Below are 18,892 nucleotides of genomic sequence, written 5' to 3'. Positions count from 1 at the left end.
TGGAGCAGGGGCGGAGGAAAGTGGGGGTGCCATCGGCGGCGAGTGGTGGCCAGGCCACAACGGTGTTGCAGCTGCATAGTCGACTGCAACGACCACGGGCTAAGCACAAATGCTGCGGTGGTGGCCCCCCTCGATGGCATGGCAGTAGTAGCACCTTTGAAAAGTTTTTTTTTTTCGGCTCTGCACGTCCATATAGTCTGTACAGCAGGGCCTGGACTAAATTTTTTTGCCTCTCAGAGCCCTGTCTCCAAAATTGACAAATTTTATATGAATCCTAGCTGAAAAGCACCTTCTAAATCCAATGGCAGCATCTGTTTGGGTCCAAAGTGCTCCAAAAAATCATTGTCCCCCTGATTTGAAGAAAAATGCACAAACAAACTAGGGTTTGTGACTTCAAATCACAGCTTAAAAAATCCTTCAACCAAGCAGTAGCAGGAAGGCTCTGATACTAAGTTGGAGTTGATGAAATCCAACTCTGAAGACACCCAGGATCACCTGCATGCAAATAACCTGTTAAAGGGAAGCCAAGGAAGGAAAAGCGTGGAGCTAGGGAAAAACCCTAAATGGACATGAGAGACAACAAGATATGCAACACAAGAAAATATGTATTTACAATATGTAAAAATGAGATATTGAGTTTGTACAATGGGGGAGCTCGAATATAAAGAGCTCAAGGAATCTCCTAGAACAAGCTAGAAGATGCTAGGATATAAGTGTGATAACTAAGCATACATCCACATGAGGTGGAAAGTCCTCAAACAAGGTGAGAGGATACATATGACTTAGGAGAGAACAAACTCCCATATTGTCAATAACTTATAACAAACTCCTAGACTACAACTAATAAATGAAATGTATTTACCTAAGTAAGCTTAAGTAAATATTATAAATTATTAATCATTAATTATTTACTCTAACATAAACATGATATCTAGTAAATAATTCCAATTTTGGCATAAGAGAGGTATAGAGAAACTTGTCAAATCAAGACCAATTTGTGATTTTTTAAACTGGTAAGAGAACACTGATTTCCACCTTTATAGTGCGATCTAGTGAGGCACTCACAAATGTATTTGTGTCCTTGGGATTAAAGGCAACTTGCATCACATAATGTGAATGACTTTCAAATATTTGTGTGCATTGCCAACCTTTATCCCAATCCCAAAGCTTGATTAGCATTTCATCTGATGATGAGATAACATAGGGGAGGGTTGGATGAATTGTCACACACCTAATATTATTAGTGTGTGCTTCAAATACTTTTACCTTGTCCATGGTGTTAAAATTGTAGACACAAATCATCATGTCATCTAAACTAGCCACCACCAACTGCTTTCGGGCTATAAACTTGGCAGAGCATGCTGCACATAAAATAAACTCTCATATAAGAAATCTTTCATTTTACTTATTCACTCCTCCATATCAATAAAACAAAGATCACATGCATGACAAAACTAGTCTTTGTTTGAAGCCTTGAAAGCATTTTACCTAATCTACCATATTTGGCCTAATTGAGGGCTATTGTCCCTAAAGCCTTAATTTGACCGAAGTTTGCTAAGAGCCCTAGAAAGGGGGTAAGACCTTAGAGAAGTGGAGTTCACTTGGAGAGACGGAGGTCAGCATTGGGTAAAGGCTGGTAACCTTGCTTGGCATCTTGTAGTGGGTTGGGTGCTACTAGGCACTTAAGAAGATTTTGGTGGATTAAGGCTGTAGACTCTGCATTAGTTGAGGCAAGATATGAGCACATATTTTGGGCAGTTTACAAGTTACACTACCTCAACTTGGTGATGCAAGCAATTGGCATCCAAATAAAGTGGGTGAAAGAAATAGTGTACATTATTCAAGCACATAATTCTTTTCTTTGGAGTGTTATGATTTCAGGATATGCAAATGATGAATTGATCAGGCTTTATACCCTTCCAAATAAAAGTGGTTGAAAAGATGACTTATTGGGATGAGAAGATGAGAGGTAGATGGATTTGGGTTTTTTGATTCCTTGGTATGTTAGTTTGAGCTTCACTTGGTTTCAACAATACTATAATATTCTCTACTCAACAAGGCTAACCACGTGAAGGTGGAAATTCATCTAGCCTCACCCCCCTCCCCCTAACATCAATCTAAATTCCCCATTAACATCTAATTACATACTTCATTCATTTCATTCATCCATTTATGAACTATAACATTCAATCAATACAATCACATAACATTCATAATTAATATGATATAAAATTCATTAATACACAATAGTAATCAAGACTTTATATTATATTATCAGAAGATTTTACAAAAGTTTTGTCCTGTTCAATCGCAGGAACCGGTGGAAAAAGAATAGGGCAAAAAAACCCCCTGATATAGCCCAGGACCGAAGTCCTGTATACATTATAGATGCCCTTTATAAGGGTCTTAAGAAGGCATACCTCCTTTTATACAAGAGAAGGATTTCTAATAGAAGAACCTCCAAAAACAAATACAAGGTTGGATCAAAATCCATCTCATCCAGATTCCCTTCCCAACATATTGGGGATTACAAATTACAGCAGTTGAGAGGGTTACAAATATTAATGTTGGAGAAAATTGGAGTGACAAAATTTTGAGGAGATCTCTGGTCTGGTTAAAAAAAATGGTGGACATTGGAGGTAAATGTTGCAATCCTTGAATAGCCTACAATAAAAAAACAATATTCCATGGCAATGAAAAGAAGGGGGGTAAGGGGTTAATAGGTCTTACCCCCCTAAAAAAAATATCTGACAAGTCACCTGTTCTCAAAACAGGAATCTATAAAACTATTTAGCACCTTACACTTCCCACAGAAGAGGACAAACAAATTGGCTTCAAGCAAGGCTATAAAGCAGTGGTTTCCTACCACAACATAGATTCCAGTGGCGAAACAAATGTGGAATATTTTGGTGTATTGGTTCACACAAAGGTAAATAGGCCTAATCAATAATAACTAAAAGTGAGAACTTCATGAGAAATAATCTATTTGATGTTAATTTTGAAAAATGATAACAATGTGCATGATATTTCACTACATCCTTCTACTCCTAGCACAAATCCTACTCATGATTATGAAGGCTAATAGGCACATCATAACTATGTTCGACATAAAGGCCACATCATCTACCACATTTTATCCAGCCCCAACCTTAACATGTTCAACACTAACATCATGCTCGACTCCATTACCATGACATTCTTCATACTCAAAAATTATCACATAAAGGTTACACCAATTGCAATTTAAGATGCCAAATTTTATTAATAATTACATAATTAATTATCAATAAAAATTGAATATGTACCTCTATCACTGTGATGCACATCAGGGCCTTCATCATGTGTAGGATATGTGGCTTCATAATCATGAGTAGGATTTGTGTTGGGAGTAGAAGGTTGTAGTGATGGCACTCAAAGCACCAAGGAGGTCTATCACACCCATGAGAAGAAGACCTTGCAAAAGAAATTAAGGGTCTTGCCATCCATCATAAAATCTTGATCATGAAACCAAATGGAGAAGATGTTGAGGGAGAAACACAAGCTTCACACAAAAACATGTGACAAAACAAGATCCAAGACACACACATAGCCTAGAGCTCCCAAATGTTGCAACATATATTAAATGGAAAGCATCTACAAAAGCAGCCCTCAAGAAAAAAACCACATAGCTAGCAAAATATGCTCAGGATTGAAATAGAGACTTTGAGTAGCATAACAGCTATAAGGAATTTAGTCTTATGTGAAACTTATTAAATTAGTTGCAAAATTATCTAGCTAACTATCCAGGAGAATGAGAGAAACTTGCAAATTAACTCTAATTTATAATAGTAGGTTAAGCATCTGCGAGAACTAAAGACAGACTTGCAATTTAATTTAAGTTATGGTATTTAGCATTCCAACAAATAGATTGGACTTGTGAAGATATACTAGTAATATGATCCAAGGTATCTAATGTTTCAAAGATTTTTTATAAAAATTGACTAAACACTTTGATTTAATCTTGACTCATCATCTCTAGTGGGCATCTATTCAATGGGATTCCAAGTGGTAGAGCAGTGGCAGATGAAGATCCAGATCTACAAGTAGTTATCTTGCAATTAGTGGCTTGGGTATCAATCCCAATGACTACAATCAACATTCTCACATTCATCAATCTCTCATCATTTTGATGCATCCTACCATCAAATATAGAGATCAAAACTCTTCCCAGTAATATAACAATAGAAATTCAATATCTATACTTAAAGACATAAACATAGAATACTTATCTCTTTTGAGTTTATGCAATGATTTCCATATATAGAATCATAAAATTGTTATCATATACAGAGCTTCCAACATAAACATACATAAAACTCCTGATATTCAAGCATCTCTCACTACTCACCAACACTAGCAACTCTCAGGCAAGTGGCTCTATCAACCACATCTTTTTGCCATTCCAAAATAGCAATGCCAGAAATAATATATGTGAGTACTTTTTCCAACTACAAGCTCCTTTCACACACAAAAAACAATATATTTGTTTTTACTAGTACATTTGGCCTCATTTTTCAACCAAAATTTTTGACCATCCATTAAAATGTTTTAGATTGGTTGGAATATGGAAGGAAAAATATCTTTTTTTTTAAATCCATGCCCGTGTTGGTCAAAATTTGCCAGATTTTTTTATGTTGTTGTAGTCAATTCCATGGAAAATTCTTGGAAACACTAATGTTGCACTCAATGCTCAACTTCTTTATGCAGTGGTCTAGGTAAAATGAAAAAAAGGTTTTCTATTTCATTGTTTGGTTTTCACGGAGCGTACGAAGGAGCTAGAGCATGCGATTTTGTTGTTGAATTTTAGCATTTGTCAAAGTAATTATCTAACTCACATATACATACCTATGTATATATATGTATGCATATATGTATATGCATACATATATACACACAGATATGCATACAGATCAGTTGAGTATATTTGATACCTTTGATTATAGTAGGCTTGTTAAAGACACTTGCTACACTACTGATATACATATGTATACATATATAGGTATATATACTTATGGGACATAGTTTGTGTGTGTGTGTGTGTGTGTGTGTGTGTGTGTGTGTGTGTGTGTGTGTGTGTGTGTGTGTGTGTGCGCGCGCGTGCGTGTGCATAGACATACATATATACATATATGGAAATATACATTTAAACATATATATATATATATATCTACATAAATACAATTATAAATACACACACACACAGATATATATATAAAACTGATTGGGACTCAAATCTTCTCTCCCACCATAAGAGTAGTAAAATGGAATATGTGGTCTCAAAGGCATCATTTGTATTCAAGTTATATGTTCAAGGAGAGTAGCAATGAAGAGAAGATCCAAACACAATAAACTTTTAAGTCAAGAAAAAAAAGTTGTGATATAGGAAGATTAAAAGCACAAAGGAGAATGCAGGGTCTCACTAAAGCATATAATGTGAAATTAGACTTCTGAAGCTTGCTTTCAAATTCACAAAGCTTTTGAAGCTAACGATCAATGTCAGAAACTATATAAAAAGGGGCTAAATTATCATACCACTTATTTTAAGCCTTAGAAGTCCCAAGTGAGGATTTTCGGATCTTGTATCCATTCCTGCAAGCTCTCATCTCCTGCAAATTTAACATACTATTATGCCATCTAGCAAGAAAATGCTTCAGTCAGAGTTTGAATTATTTTTATCTAGTTTCTCAAATTAATCAAAACTCAGTGTTGACAATTACCTTTAAGTACAACAAGCAAGAGGTCCAAAAATCCAAATGACTTATCCTCACAACTAAGCCAAAATTTTGAGCCCCTGTTCAACCAAACTACAAATTCCTGTTTCCAATAAATGCCATTTGAGGTTAACAAAATCCTTGAAAGTCCTATCCTTTAGAAAATGCAATATTAGTAGATAAACTTTTAAGTCAGTTCTAAAAATTACAGTATAGTTTGATTTTTATCAATAGCTTAAGTAGCAAATGAAAACATCATTTTGATGGTAGTTCTTTTGAACAGTAATTTTTGAAATCTCAATTAGCCTTATATATAACATACTAGCAAAATTTACAAAGTCTCTAAAAAATAAAAATATAACACAATCCAAGCCATGAGTGATCACAAATGAATCTAATCAGAGAAACTTAGCTATGCTAAGTAAAATTAATCCCATGTCAAAACACAAAATAAAAAGAAAAATGAAAAGAATAAAATTGGGCTCACACACCCAATCTCCTTTGGTTCAATTTGTCTCATCCAGACAATATAAGAGCATAGTGCATTTAGGGATAACAAAAAAAGTTGCCTAGTGTTATTAGATGGACTTGAATTATGCTCTAGTGGAATTGAAAAAAGAACATCAATGTGCAACTTCCTATATTTATGTTTCTTCAATTTACCAAATCTTGATGAGATTGATCCAAATTCCAAGTTAAATTGGTGTATCACTCTTGCCCAATCTAAGAGAAATCCAAGTCTTTGTAACATGTTTTGCAAAGAGACTTGAAAGGATGATCATATTTCTCACAAATGCATCTCAAGAGAATTTATAACTGCTCATTTCACTTCACTCTCTAACTACTCATTTCACTTTAGTAGGTAGGCAATATGAGTAGAATTGTGTCTGCTAACAACAAAGCAGCTTTCTTAGTCTTATTTGGACACATTTGAACTTATATTCATGTGGAATGAAAAATAATGCCTTTTTGCAATTTCCCATATTAATGTTTTCATCAATTTGATAGATCTTGATGAGTTTGGTGCAAGTACCAGTCAGCATGGGGCATTGTCTGCCAACTTTAGAAATGTCCAAATCTCCCTCCTATGTTTTGCAAGAGCATCATCAATTGGTAATCATACACTTACTTGTGAAGTAGAAACTAAATTTATGCATGATAATTTCAATCAAATAAGTCAACATGTGTGCAGATATTCCATTTTGGGCAAAGGCATCATATTTCCTAGTCATGTTTGAACATCTTGAATACACCCTTTCCTTATTCAAAATGGTATGTAAAAATATAATTATTTAGATAAATTTCATACTATAGTTAATTAATTATTTATATCAGCGTTCCTAGTCAGAGACTGCCCTATTGGTACAAACCCAATCAAATAGCTTAAGGACATCCCTAAACCCAACTCCACTCCAATAAAACATTAAGAACACTAAATTATAGAGTTACCAAGCTGACAAAACTTGCCAAACTCTTTGTTAAAGGGTCAAAGTCCCAAAGAAGATAAAACTTGAACCACACACACACACACACAGCCTACAACGTAAATACCTATGCTCCCAAAGGAGATCTAATGTGGCACAAGTACTGCCTAGGTTGATGTCAAGGTGGTAATGCTCAGGGCTCAAATCCTTGTGATCAATTCTTAATATCATCTGAGTTCAAACCTCAACCACCAAAGAAGCTTATAGCACAACTCACCACTTCACCATGTGTCACCGAAATAGTGACTCAAAAATGAATGCAATCCCACCAATCCAAGGAATCCTCCAACCAAAAACACACATGAAATAATGGTACCCAACCTCCTGCTAAAAGTAATAGCCCACTCTTGTTACCACTGCAAACAAAGTAAAAGGACTTGCCCTACTCAAATAAGAGTTGGCTCATAGACTGTATCACTTTCCATGCAAAGATCCACTTCCATTTTAGTAAGTTAGATCACAATGCCATGAGTTCAATAAATAGGTCAAAGGGTTAAGCTCCTTTTTTTGAAAGGTGGCCTCAATTGCACCTCACTAGGAAGCAATCTTAACTACAACCTTCCCTTTAATTAAAAGATTCACAGTGAGATTACTAATCTAATTGTGAAAATAATGCAAAAGGTGATTCCCTTACCATTCTTTACTAATCAAAGCACAATGCAAGTATATGTAGTAGATCCACTGATCTACAATTCAACATTACCTATCAAGCATGATCGTCATATGATCACATAAGACACTCACAAAATTTCTAGCGGGTAGTCGAGAGTTCAATTTCCATGGATGCTCAAAAACTAGTTATTTTATTTAATGGTACTCTTATAAGTCCATACCTTGCACCCATTATTTCCATTCGAGTTTTCCTACCATTGTTATTAGTTAATTCTACATCCTCTTCGCTAACACCCATTTCCATATCAATTAAAAACTTGTAACTTGTACTAGTGAAATGTGGGGGTTTGATTTACAAAAAACTCTATTCAAATAATCCAAACAATCAATATACGGTGATTTCTAATCAAAAATAAAGATAACAAAAAAATAGTCAATATGATGTACCTTTCAGAGTTTGAGAAAAAATGACTGATTCTCGAATGCAGTGAGTCCCCTCCAAGAAAAAATGGGTTACCAAATGTATACAATTCGAAAGAATTAGGTGGGGGAAAATGGAGCATAAGCTTCCTATAGGGAAGACAATTTATAGTGAAATTTTGTAGCTGACAGTGTTGAATTTTGTGTGAGATTTTTATTATTATAAACTCTGCTCCTTTGCTCTCATAGCTCCGCGCTCGTGTAAACATAACAATGAAATAGGAAATTTCCCTTTTCATTTTAACATTGTAAGCTCATGTTGGTCAAAATTTCAACCAACATGGGCATGGATTTATAAAAAAGAAATTTTTCCTTCCATATTCCGACCAAGCTAAAACATTTTAATAGATGGTCAAAAATTGAGGTCAAATGTACTAGTGTTTCTTCCTTGAGGTTCTTTTGGTGAACACAATAGTGGATGGCTTGGCAAGCTTGGTAATGATTACCTTGCCCTTCTTCTTCAGTGGTTCATCTTCCTCTGATTCTTCCTCATCCTCTACTTCTTCATCCTCACCTTTTCCCTCGGTCAACAAAAGAGTAGAACTAATTTTGAACTTGGCAATTCTTTTCTCGCCTTTGTTTACCACCCGAGGGAGCTTGATCTCTAGTTCTATCCTAGCTTTGGCTTCATCATATATAGAAAAATATGTAGCCTTGGGATCAACCGGTTCATTTACAAGTGCCTCAATTATATCCTTAATTTCATCTATATTAACCTCATATCCAAGAGGTTTCACCCATGCAATTCTAGGCATGATTGCCTGAATGTATACCTTATCACTATCTACCATGAAACACACATCATCCTTGTAATCTTCAACTAATTTCCTTGGAATCCTAAATCTATTATTCATTTTCTCTTTAAATTCATCAAAATAGTTATCCATGATACTATTATAATTCTCTTCCATCTCAGCAATGTACTCATTAATCTGGTAGAGTACTGGCACATCTTTTCTCCATACAACTGAACCTTTTGAAGGGAAGAATTTATGAACATAAAAGAATAAACACATAAAAAAAGAGCCAAAATTACATGGTTTGTTCTTTCATGTTTTAATGCTCTCCATGTTCTTGTTGAATTGAATCAATAGTAGCTCGGCAAGGTCAAGAGAAAGATTGTTCTTCACTACCTTGTATGCAAGGTCAATTGCTTCGCATGACACACTATTCAACCTGCTTGAACTATAGATCTTATGTGCAATGATATGAATACCAAATTTTAATTCCATGTCAATGACACTACTTATCTTCATGCCTCTACCATCCCATTCTACTAGGGTTTTCTTTTCTAGTTCAGCCTAGCCTAGGGTTTTGGTCATTTTAGCTTTAGCCAACATTGGGAGACCAGTGATTCTATGAATCATCTTCTTCATGATTAATATTGATTGCTCCAACCATAATTTTTCATTGTGCACCCAATTAAGAATAAACCTAATCCATTTCACTAGGAATTCATGGGGCATGTGAGGAATATGGGTTAACCCTTTAGTCTCAAGGTGTTGATGCTCATGTTTCAAGATACCATTCACACACAACTTCTCTAGGGCTTCGTCCATTTCCAAAGTACCAATATCTTGAATCGTGCATTTAAAATGAGAAAAAATGTCATTAATAAATAGTACCTTTGAAGGGATTTTTTACTGTGTTCCACTTGGATCTAGGGTTTTAGTGATGGCAAGAGTGAGCTCGAAGTTTGGGGTTTTCCATTCTACACCATGAACTAACAAGTCAAAACTTTACCTTGCAGCTACTAGATGCCATCTTCACTTGGTAGGGTTTGACAGAATTCAAAATCTTTCAATAACAATTTGCTCAAATCACTTGGATGGTCTTGAAGATCGCTCTGTGCAATAGCTCTTGAAATTTGACAGTGAAAATGACTTCGATTTCATTCCTTTTATCAAATTTTTCCATAAATGCCTAGTACGAGTGGTAGATCAAATTGGCAGAATGTCATCTACTTTGCTTGCATTGATTACTCAGTAGAGTCTTCCATCATTCAATAACCATATGAAATTTAGTTACTCCCAACCTTGCTCGGTAGAGTTTGTGACCCGACCTCACTCGGTAAGGAAAGTAACTCAGTAGTAACTAGTACCCTTTTATTCAGTGATCCCTTTGTATCTTGAGTACACATATGGATCTTTTATCTTTTCAACTGGAACTAATTTGGATGTCTTCTTTGGTAGCCTAGTCCCAGTTCTTTGCGAAATCAAGTAGAAATTTTGGAGCCACCCAATTCTTGAGTGACTTGTTCATCATTGTTTGGACTTGCATTCTCAGTAGATTTTGGAACCCATTGTTGTCTCATCTATTTTTGGATGTTATCAGACTTTACCTTCTTTTCATCTTCAATTATACTAGATTCATATAGTTCTTGGCAAGATGACCAAGTTCTATACAAATGAAACATCTTTTAGTAGTATCTCTTTTCCTCAAATGATGCTTTACAGAATTCATTCTAATGTCTCCAAATTCTCCACAGTAATGACATTTTCACCAGGTGCTATAGTTCCAACCAAATATAGCTTTCACAATTTTTTTTGCTGGATTTAACATCTTGGTTTTGCATTATGATGATTTGTTCCCATGCTTCTTACATTTGTGATATTTGCCTTCAAATCTTGGTTTCTCTTTACATTCATTAGCCTAAAGACCATGTTGATTGCAATTGTAGCATTTTCCATTGAATTTTTCTTTTCCATTGTTCCAATATTTGTTTGAAGTATGACCTATCTTACCATAGTGGTTGCAAGTAGGTCTTTGATTCTTTTAAGCTTCTTGCTTGGAAGATTCACCTTCTTCTGTATATCCAATTTCTACTTTCCTTTTTGTCTATAGAGATTTTGCTCATTCAATTGATTCATGTCTGCTTTGGATTTCATTATTCTTCCATTGATTTTCCTTTCAGAGTTTAGATCATTCTACAACCTTTCATTCTCTGATCTTAGGTTCATGGTTTCTTCATTTGCATTGGTGAGTTGATCAATGAAGTCTATTTGCTGAAGGGATATGTGCTTGATTTCATTGTTCTTTCCTTCTATCTCTTCTCTTCTCTTGTTTTTCTCTTTCATAACTTCACATAATCTTACTGACTAAATTTCTTGCTCTCTTCTTAGTTTTCTTACTTCTTCTTGCGGTGAATTATTCTTTTTTAGTTCTCTAATTACTTCATTGGCTTCATCTGGATTGCTTGAATGAAGGTCTTCAATTTTTTCTTCAATGTAGAGATGATCATTCATTTGAATTGTAAGATCTTTTCTTCTTTTTAGGGATTAAGAGAGTTGTTCCTTTGCTTTCTTGAGTTGGGCAATAGCCATTTCCAAATCTAGCTTTTTGTTGTCAATAGCCTTGTCAAGTTTGAATATCTCCATGGTCTTTGATCTTTGCTCAAGCTATCAAACTTTTCTCTGAGAACCACAAAGCTCTAATACCAATTGTTGGAAATATTCTTAAAGGCTAAGTTACTAAGAGGGAAGGGGTGAATTAGTAACTTCAAAAACTTTTCAACTCAATTAACAATTAATCCTTTATATGAAAATTATGATCTAACTGCATGCATGAGAAATTGAAAATATGAAAGCATACATTACACTTTGACACATTGATTTGGTGACCCAGAATCCTTCCAAATAGAAAGTAAAACTGAGGTGGAGATGATACCCACAAGCTTTAGTACTGCAATATAAAGTTGTCCTAAATTAAGGCTTACATTGATCACTTCTGATGATCTGCCCTGTTAGGAGCAATAAGGACTGCTAGGTCCACCTTGTTAGAGGATTTACAAATATAAAATGAAGTATACACTCAGTAAAGAGATTTGTATAAGACTATTAGGTCTACCTTGTTAAAGGAGTTGACTGATCCACCTATTAGGATGAAGCATTAATTGATCTTTGATCTGCAACTTGGTTTGTTGAATGAGATTCCTTTGAGTGTACAAATCACCTTGCTATGATAGATGAATCTTTTCTACTCCTTATACTGTTGTAGCCTTTGTAATTCACACTTTTGCTCTTCACATTACTTCCTTATTGATTCAATACATACATTGGATGTGATTCAATACATTACATATATACTAATCCAATTATACAATTACAAAGTCGACCACAATACAAGTTTACACAAATATTACAAAGTTAACTCAAATGTAGCCACTCAGGTTCTGAAAATTGACTCGATGAGGTTCTAATACATGACATCCATTGTCAATGCTCGGTATCATCATGCACTTGATAAACATAGAAGCTCGGTCCATACTGATCACTTCCAAGTAGTCTTGACCTCGGTCTGCACTAGTGACTTGGTGAATATAGTGAAACTCATCATATAAACTAAATCACTTGGTTACCATTGCATAGCTCAGTAAACACTATCACCTCGAGCTTGGTATAAAATGAGTCACCTAGTTAACACTGAGTAGCTCGGTCAACACTAGACTAGCATCACATCAACTACGAACTCAATAACCACTACACAACTTGGTTTACACTGGTAAACTCGGCATACACTGAGATGCTCGATTTACATTGTTGATCTTCACAATAATTGTAACTACTCGGTATACATTGGAATTTTTCCAAAGGATGCAATAGTAACTGCAGAACTCAGTGACAACTAAAATATTTGGTTAACACTGTTAACTATACAATAAGCTCGGTAGATACTTACAATCTGAATAAGTGTATGTCACTAATAACAAACTTGATTGATATGTCAACAGTTTAATGTCTGTGATAATGTATTAGATGCCAAAAAACAAGATACATAGTATGTTACATCACAAGATAGCTTGACATCATATTCATGATTTATCATAAACATTTGACTATACATCATAATTAGATTTAAAGATTAAATCATCTCTTATAATAAATAGTAGCATAATTATATACATCAAAAGTATTAAAAAAAAAAACTTTTAATCATTTTGAGAAATTATTATTTGATTTCTCTCTCAACCTAATTTATTTAGGTGATTTAGGAAGGCTCAAGTTAATTAACTTAGAAAGGGGAACCCTGTCTCTAGCATGAATATACTCTATTATTTCAAATAGTCCAAACTTGTGAGCACAATAGAATATTAGAGACTAAAAGCTTGTGACAACACTAGAATGTTGGAGACACAAAGCTTTTGAGCACATTAATATGAAATAAATGGAAGAGATTGCAAATAATTTTAATGCGAAGATTTAAACCCATGAGCACAATGAATTATTGATGACATAAAGCCTATAGTTACAACAATTGAATTTAAAAAACTTGAACATTGTAAATGACAATGATACCATAATTTGAAGTAAGTTCAATCTTAATTTGTCGATCCCCACTTTTGTTGGGGTTGGAAGACTTTATCTTGCTTTAGTAGTTAGTATAGATTTAGTAATATTGTTTGGGTTGATATTGTCCTATGCTCATTGAACTTGCGGTGGTTTTTGATTAATTTTGATGTCTACTAGGATTCTAGTTGTTTGGGCTAGAGTTGTTCTTTTTTGTTATGACCTAGAGCAATTGAGTTTGGAGTGTAATATTGTTTCATAAATTCAGGACCCTTTTCTTGCCTCTATTAATCAAAAACTTCAATCTTAATTTATTAATTCAAATCTTATTTTAATTATTAATTGAAATCAAATATTACAAAAATCATTTTAATCATTTGCACCCCCCAAAATATTTTCACCACCCAAATTTTTTTCACTATTGTAATCTAATTAATTTGTAAATATTATCTACATATACTTGTTCATAGGAGTGAGAGATGGATTTCATTGCATTGCAATAGGAAACATGATATACTCGTCAAATCGATCTGTTCATCATTGGAAACCATGGTTCCAACCATAGTTGTAGAGACCCACTAAATTTAGTACGGATTAGTTTCTTCATTTGCCTTTTGGATTTGTCTTAACGAGGAGAAGGAAGAAGATGGTTTTGTTTAGCTCAGAGCACGCGTGCAACTGCATTCCAACTCTTATCTCATGAATTCCAATCACTACACATTTCACTGATTTCAGGAAAGCAAAGCATATTGTCTTCATTGGGGCGGCTTTCTTTCGCTTCATATCGTTATAAACCAAGCAGATCCAAAAGAAAGGAGGGGGAAAAAGAGACTTTGTGCGTATCGCTTTCATTTTATCAAAGTGAAATCAGGCGTGTTGTGTATTTCGTTTTTTTGTGGTACGAGTAACTGAGTACGTAATCTCAGTGCCCATTTTCAAGCAAGAAAGAAATAATTAGAAATCATCACATACACGCACTGCCCAATCCCATTATCTTACTTTCCTCCTCATCCAACTGTTTTGCGAGATCTTGCATTAAATCCTGCAAAGCAATGCTTTCACACGCCATTCCTGTGTTTTTTTCTTTTCTAAAAGGGTTCTGATGCCACATAATTACTGACGTCTATAACATCTTTCAATAATTAATCAAGAAAGAAGAAAACAAAATGAGCTCTGGTGGTGTTTTTTTTATGTGTATATAAAACAGCATCAACAGATGGCTCTGCATAGTATAGACTTGAGTGGAGTACTGTAAGGGAGTAGGTGTTTTAATAATATTAGTGCCCAGAAGAAGGAGGAGGAGGAAGAAAGAAAAAATACTTAAAATCTTCTCTGGTTGTTATAGAACATTCTTTACTAGAAATGCTTAATAATAAGGTTCATGAAATGAGCATTGCAAAGAATGATATGGGCCGTCGCCTGGCCAGATTATGTGATTCTTGGCCATTCTCAATATGCAGAGCCTCACCAAAAGAGGGACTGAATGGGAGTAATGGCAGAGATGAACATAATTGCAGTAAAGTATCTGATATTTCTCAGTCTGAAAATTTAGATGAAGTGGAGCCTTTCAATCATAGTAATCACATCTCCATACAGATGAAGTTGGCAGATGAGGATTCAAAGGAAATATTGCAGATGCCATTGGGTACCAGCTCCGTTTTTCGTACTACCATCAATTTATTGGGCATCATGTTAGGTGAATTATTTTTAATTTTCTTTCTTTCTAGTAAACTTAGACATGTTCTGTGAAGAACAATATAGAGTATGTTATTATAAGTTATCGATATACATACATATATCGATTTGTTTCTTGATGATAAGAGATTTTTTCTCTTTTTCTCACCTATATTCAACTGCAAATGTGATATTGATGGTACAAAATCTCACTTAATGCGATGAGTTTTGACTTCAACAAATCAAATTTCATTTTATAGAGTTATAAATTTTCTCATTTGAAGCAATGGGATTCCATTGGGCAACATTTGTTTGCTATTATATTTTTACATTTGTTTGCAATTATATTTTTGGAAGAAGAATTTTTAGGATGTTTTTATTATTTTATTGATGAATTAGTGTCAAAATAAGATGGTTGAGTATTCTATCATTGAACAAACGACTTTCTGGTGATTCATTTACTTTTGATTTGAGTATAGTCTGTTTTGAAAAAACATCTTTTAAAATTACACTATAGATGATTTGAAGGGACATCACACACTAAGGTGAAAATTAAGCTTGGAAAAAATACGTCAAGTTTTACTATTTAACACTTTTATTCTTTGAAATTAACCTTAGTGTGTGATGTTTAAGCTGTCACAATTAGATTTCTTTGAGTAACAATTATTTGATACTCAACTTTTGTAAGGAGAGTTTCTAGGATGTTTTAATTTCTAATCGATTAATTAGGTGTTGAACATAAGATTGTTGATTATTTTATCATTGAACAAATGACTTTCTTGACAACCCATCTACTCTTGATTTGAGTATGACATATTATAGTATTTGGATATCCTACGTGTTGATTGATTTTAGCTGACCTATCATTTCAATATCTGTCTTTAAATTTGACGATGTAGATTTATTTTTATTAGAAGATCAAATCCAGAAAAAAACTACCATAGAAATTTCATTCCCTTCACTAAAATATTCAAAAAAATTATGATTGGCCAAGAGTCAGATCTGTGACCTCCCATCGCTCTCGTCAAACCGTACATATTAAACAATGTAAGAGTTCAAGGCTAGAATTATGAGCACCCATTAAAATAATATTCCAAATGACCAATATAAAGAATGGAATAGTTTTCAACTGAGATCACACCGTTTTATAATGTTTTTGTTGTTGTTTGAAATTGATTTCAGGTCTTGGATTACTTTCAACTCCATATGCACTAGAAGAGGGAGGGTGGATGAGCCTTGGAGTATTGTTTGGATTGGCACTAATCTGCAGTTACACAGCATTTGCTTTAGCTGGATGTCTGGACTGTGATCCAAAGGTCTTAAATTATCAAGACATAGGAAATCAGGCTTTTGGAATGAAAGGACGACTGGTGGTCTCTACTTTCTTATATGTGGAGATAATATTCATAGCAATTGGCTACACAATATCACTCGGTGACAACATAGCTGCCATTTTCGCAAATACCCAGTTGGATGTTTCATCCTGGTTACATTTAACTACACCAAGATTTCTTACAATAATAGCAGTTATTTTTGTTCTGCCAACTCTATGGGTTAGAGATCTCAGATCAATTTCATTTCTATCATTTGGCGGGGTCATCACTTCTCTTCTGCTAATGCTTGCATTAACATGGGCTGGTCTTTTTGATGGGGTGGGTTTCAGACAAGAAGTTCCTTTTATCAATATGCAGAGAATGCCAGTCTCCACGGGGCTTTATGCCTTCTGCTATGCAGGCCACGTTGTGTTCCCTACAATTTACCGATCAATGAAAGATCCCTCTAAATTTGGCAGGGTGAGTGTTCTTCCAATCAAATATCAATCCAACCTTAATCTAGAAAACTTCTATTCAAAAGTATTTTGATTTAATTATATGTAGAACTTGAGATGGTTTCAACAAATCATAACTATTATCAAAATGTTTCTATAAACAGTTAAGGTTTATATGTAGTAGCATTAAACCCGATCCAGTTTTTGTAACATCGATGTATAAGTTCTATAGAAGTGGCTATCAAGTTATTGGATGTATTAATCTATATGTATTTTTTGATGTGTTTCTAGATTAGATTGGATATGAAATTTTTTATTATCAATGTTTCAGATTACATTCTGTGATTCATCATCAGGATGAGAGAGTACAGCATAAAGAATAACATCTTATGTCTCATCCTAATGATAGATCACAGAATGTGATTGAAACATTGATACTATAAGATTTCATATGCAATCTAATCTAAAAATAAATTATAAGAATTTTAATAAATTGTGAAAACCTGATAATATTAATCTCTATGTGAATAATTCATACATTGATATATTCTAAGGATTGGATAGCTATATCCAATTTGAAATCAACTCATTTGAATTTTCTATATTTCATGGGATAAGAGCTCTTATGATGTATCAATCTATATGAAAGTAATTTATACATGATACATTATAAGGATTGGATAGCCATGCTCAATTTAAAGTTGATATGAACTATTTTTCATGTGATACGAGCTCTTACCTATGTTAAGTAGAAGAGGTAGAACTATTGAGAAAGGATTAATTGAGAGGCTCTAAATCTATGGAGCATCTGAAGTTCTTTCTGACAATACCCAATTATATCTAAAGATCTTTGAAATTTAGAACAGTTTGTAAAAGAGAGCTATTTCATTTGATTAATATTCATTATTGTTTACATAGTAACAACCATCTTTTTATTTTTCTCTCAGGTCATTTTGATCAGCTTTCTGATAGTGACTGCAGTGTACAGTGGCTTTGCTTGCCTTGGTGCCACCATGTTTGGGAGCTTAGTTAGATCTCAGATTACTCTAAACATGCCCAAGCATTTACTGATAACAAAACTGGCTTTGTGGGCAACGGTGATCACACCCATGAGTAAATATGCATTGCAGCTGTCACCAGTGGCAAGAGAGCTAGAGAATTTTGTGGCCTCTGCATGGAGACCAAGAGGGAGAATGATTGCAAGGGCATGTATTGTATCATTCCTTTTGCTCAGCATACTTGCCATGGCTCTTGCTTTGCCCTATTTTGGATATGTTCTCTCTCTCACTGGCTCCTTCCTTAGTATCACAATGTCCATCATTCTTCCTTGTGTTTTCTACATCAAGATCAAACGTAAAACAATATCTCTAAGGATGGTATTGTTCAACATTTTTCTGATTTTGATAGGACTTGTTCTTGGTATATCTGGAACCATTGCCTCAGCCAAAAATCTCATCGAAAGCATACATGGTCATGGGAGGAATTGATTGACAATTGTTTCAATCAATGAAAATTACCCTACTGAGAGCTATATTTTATGTGGGCAATGGATCCCATCCTTCCTTTGTCCTCCTTGAGCTCCGTTCCGTACCAAGAGAATAAAGAAAAGAAGAATATCAATTCTATATCTTGTTGAATTTTTTTTGTTGTGAATACAATTAGGGCACCTCATGGGAATTAAATGGAATGGGTGTGTTTTATATGATTAAAATGAGATGCGAAAATTTACATGGAAAAACTTCATTGCTTTTTCCAGCAACTTTTTTTAATTTGGGACAGAGGGGTTGGTGAAACAGTAATTTGCTAGAAATGTTCACCCATCTTGTTCATATACCTGAT

General features: G+C 34.4%; 1 protein-coding gene across 1 annotated transcript; it reads left to right on the top strand.

The window, feature by feature from the left end:
• The first annotated feature begins 14,747 nt into the window (after window positions 1-14,747).
• Window positions 14,748-18,690, top strand: LOC149576778 (amino acid transporter AVT1H-like). Its single transcript, XM_089821624.1, has 3 exons — window positions 14,748-15,307; window positions 16,468-17,078; window positions 18,001-18,690. Exons 1-3 carry the CDS (start codon window positions 14,974-14,976, stop codon window positions 18,538-18,540), a joined length of 1,485 nt encoding a protein of 494 aa, XP_089677750.1. The 5' UTR covers window positions 14,748-14,973; the 3' UTR covers window positions 18,541-18,690.
• The last annotated feature ends 202 nt before the right edge of the window (window positions 18,691-18,892 follow it).

This window comes from Cupressus sempervirens, chromosome 1 (genome assembly GCF_028749045.1).
Source record: "Cupressus sempervirens isolate cs-2001-9-10 chromosome 1, ASM2874904v1, whole genome shotgun sequence".
Taxonomy (NCBI): Eukaryota; Viridiplantae; Streptophyta; class Pinopsida; order Cupressales; family Cupressaceae; genus Cupressus; species Cupressus sempervirens.
This window is presented reverse-complemented; position numbering and strand designations above follow the sequence as displayed.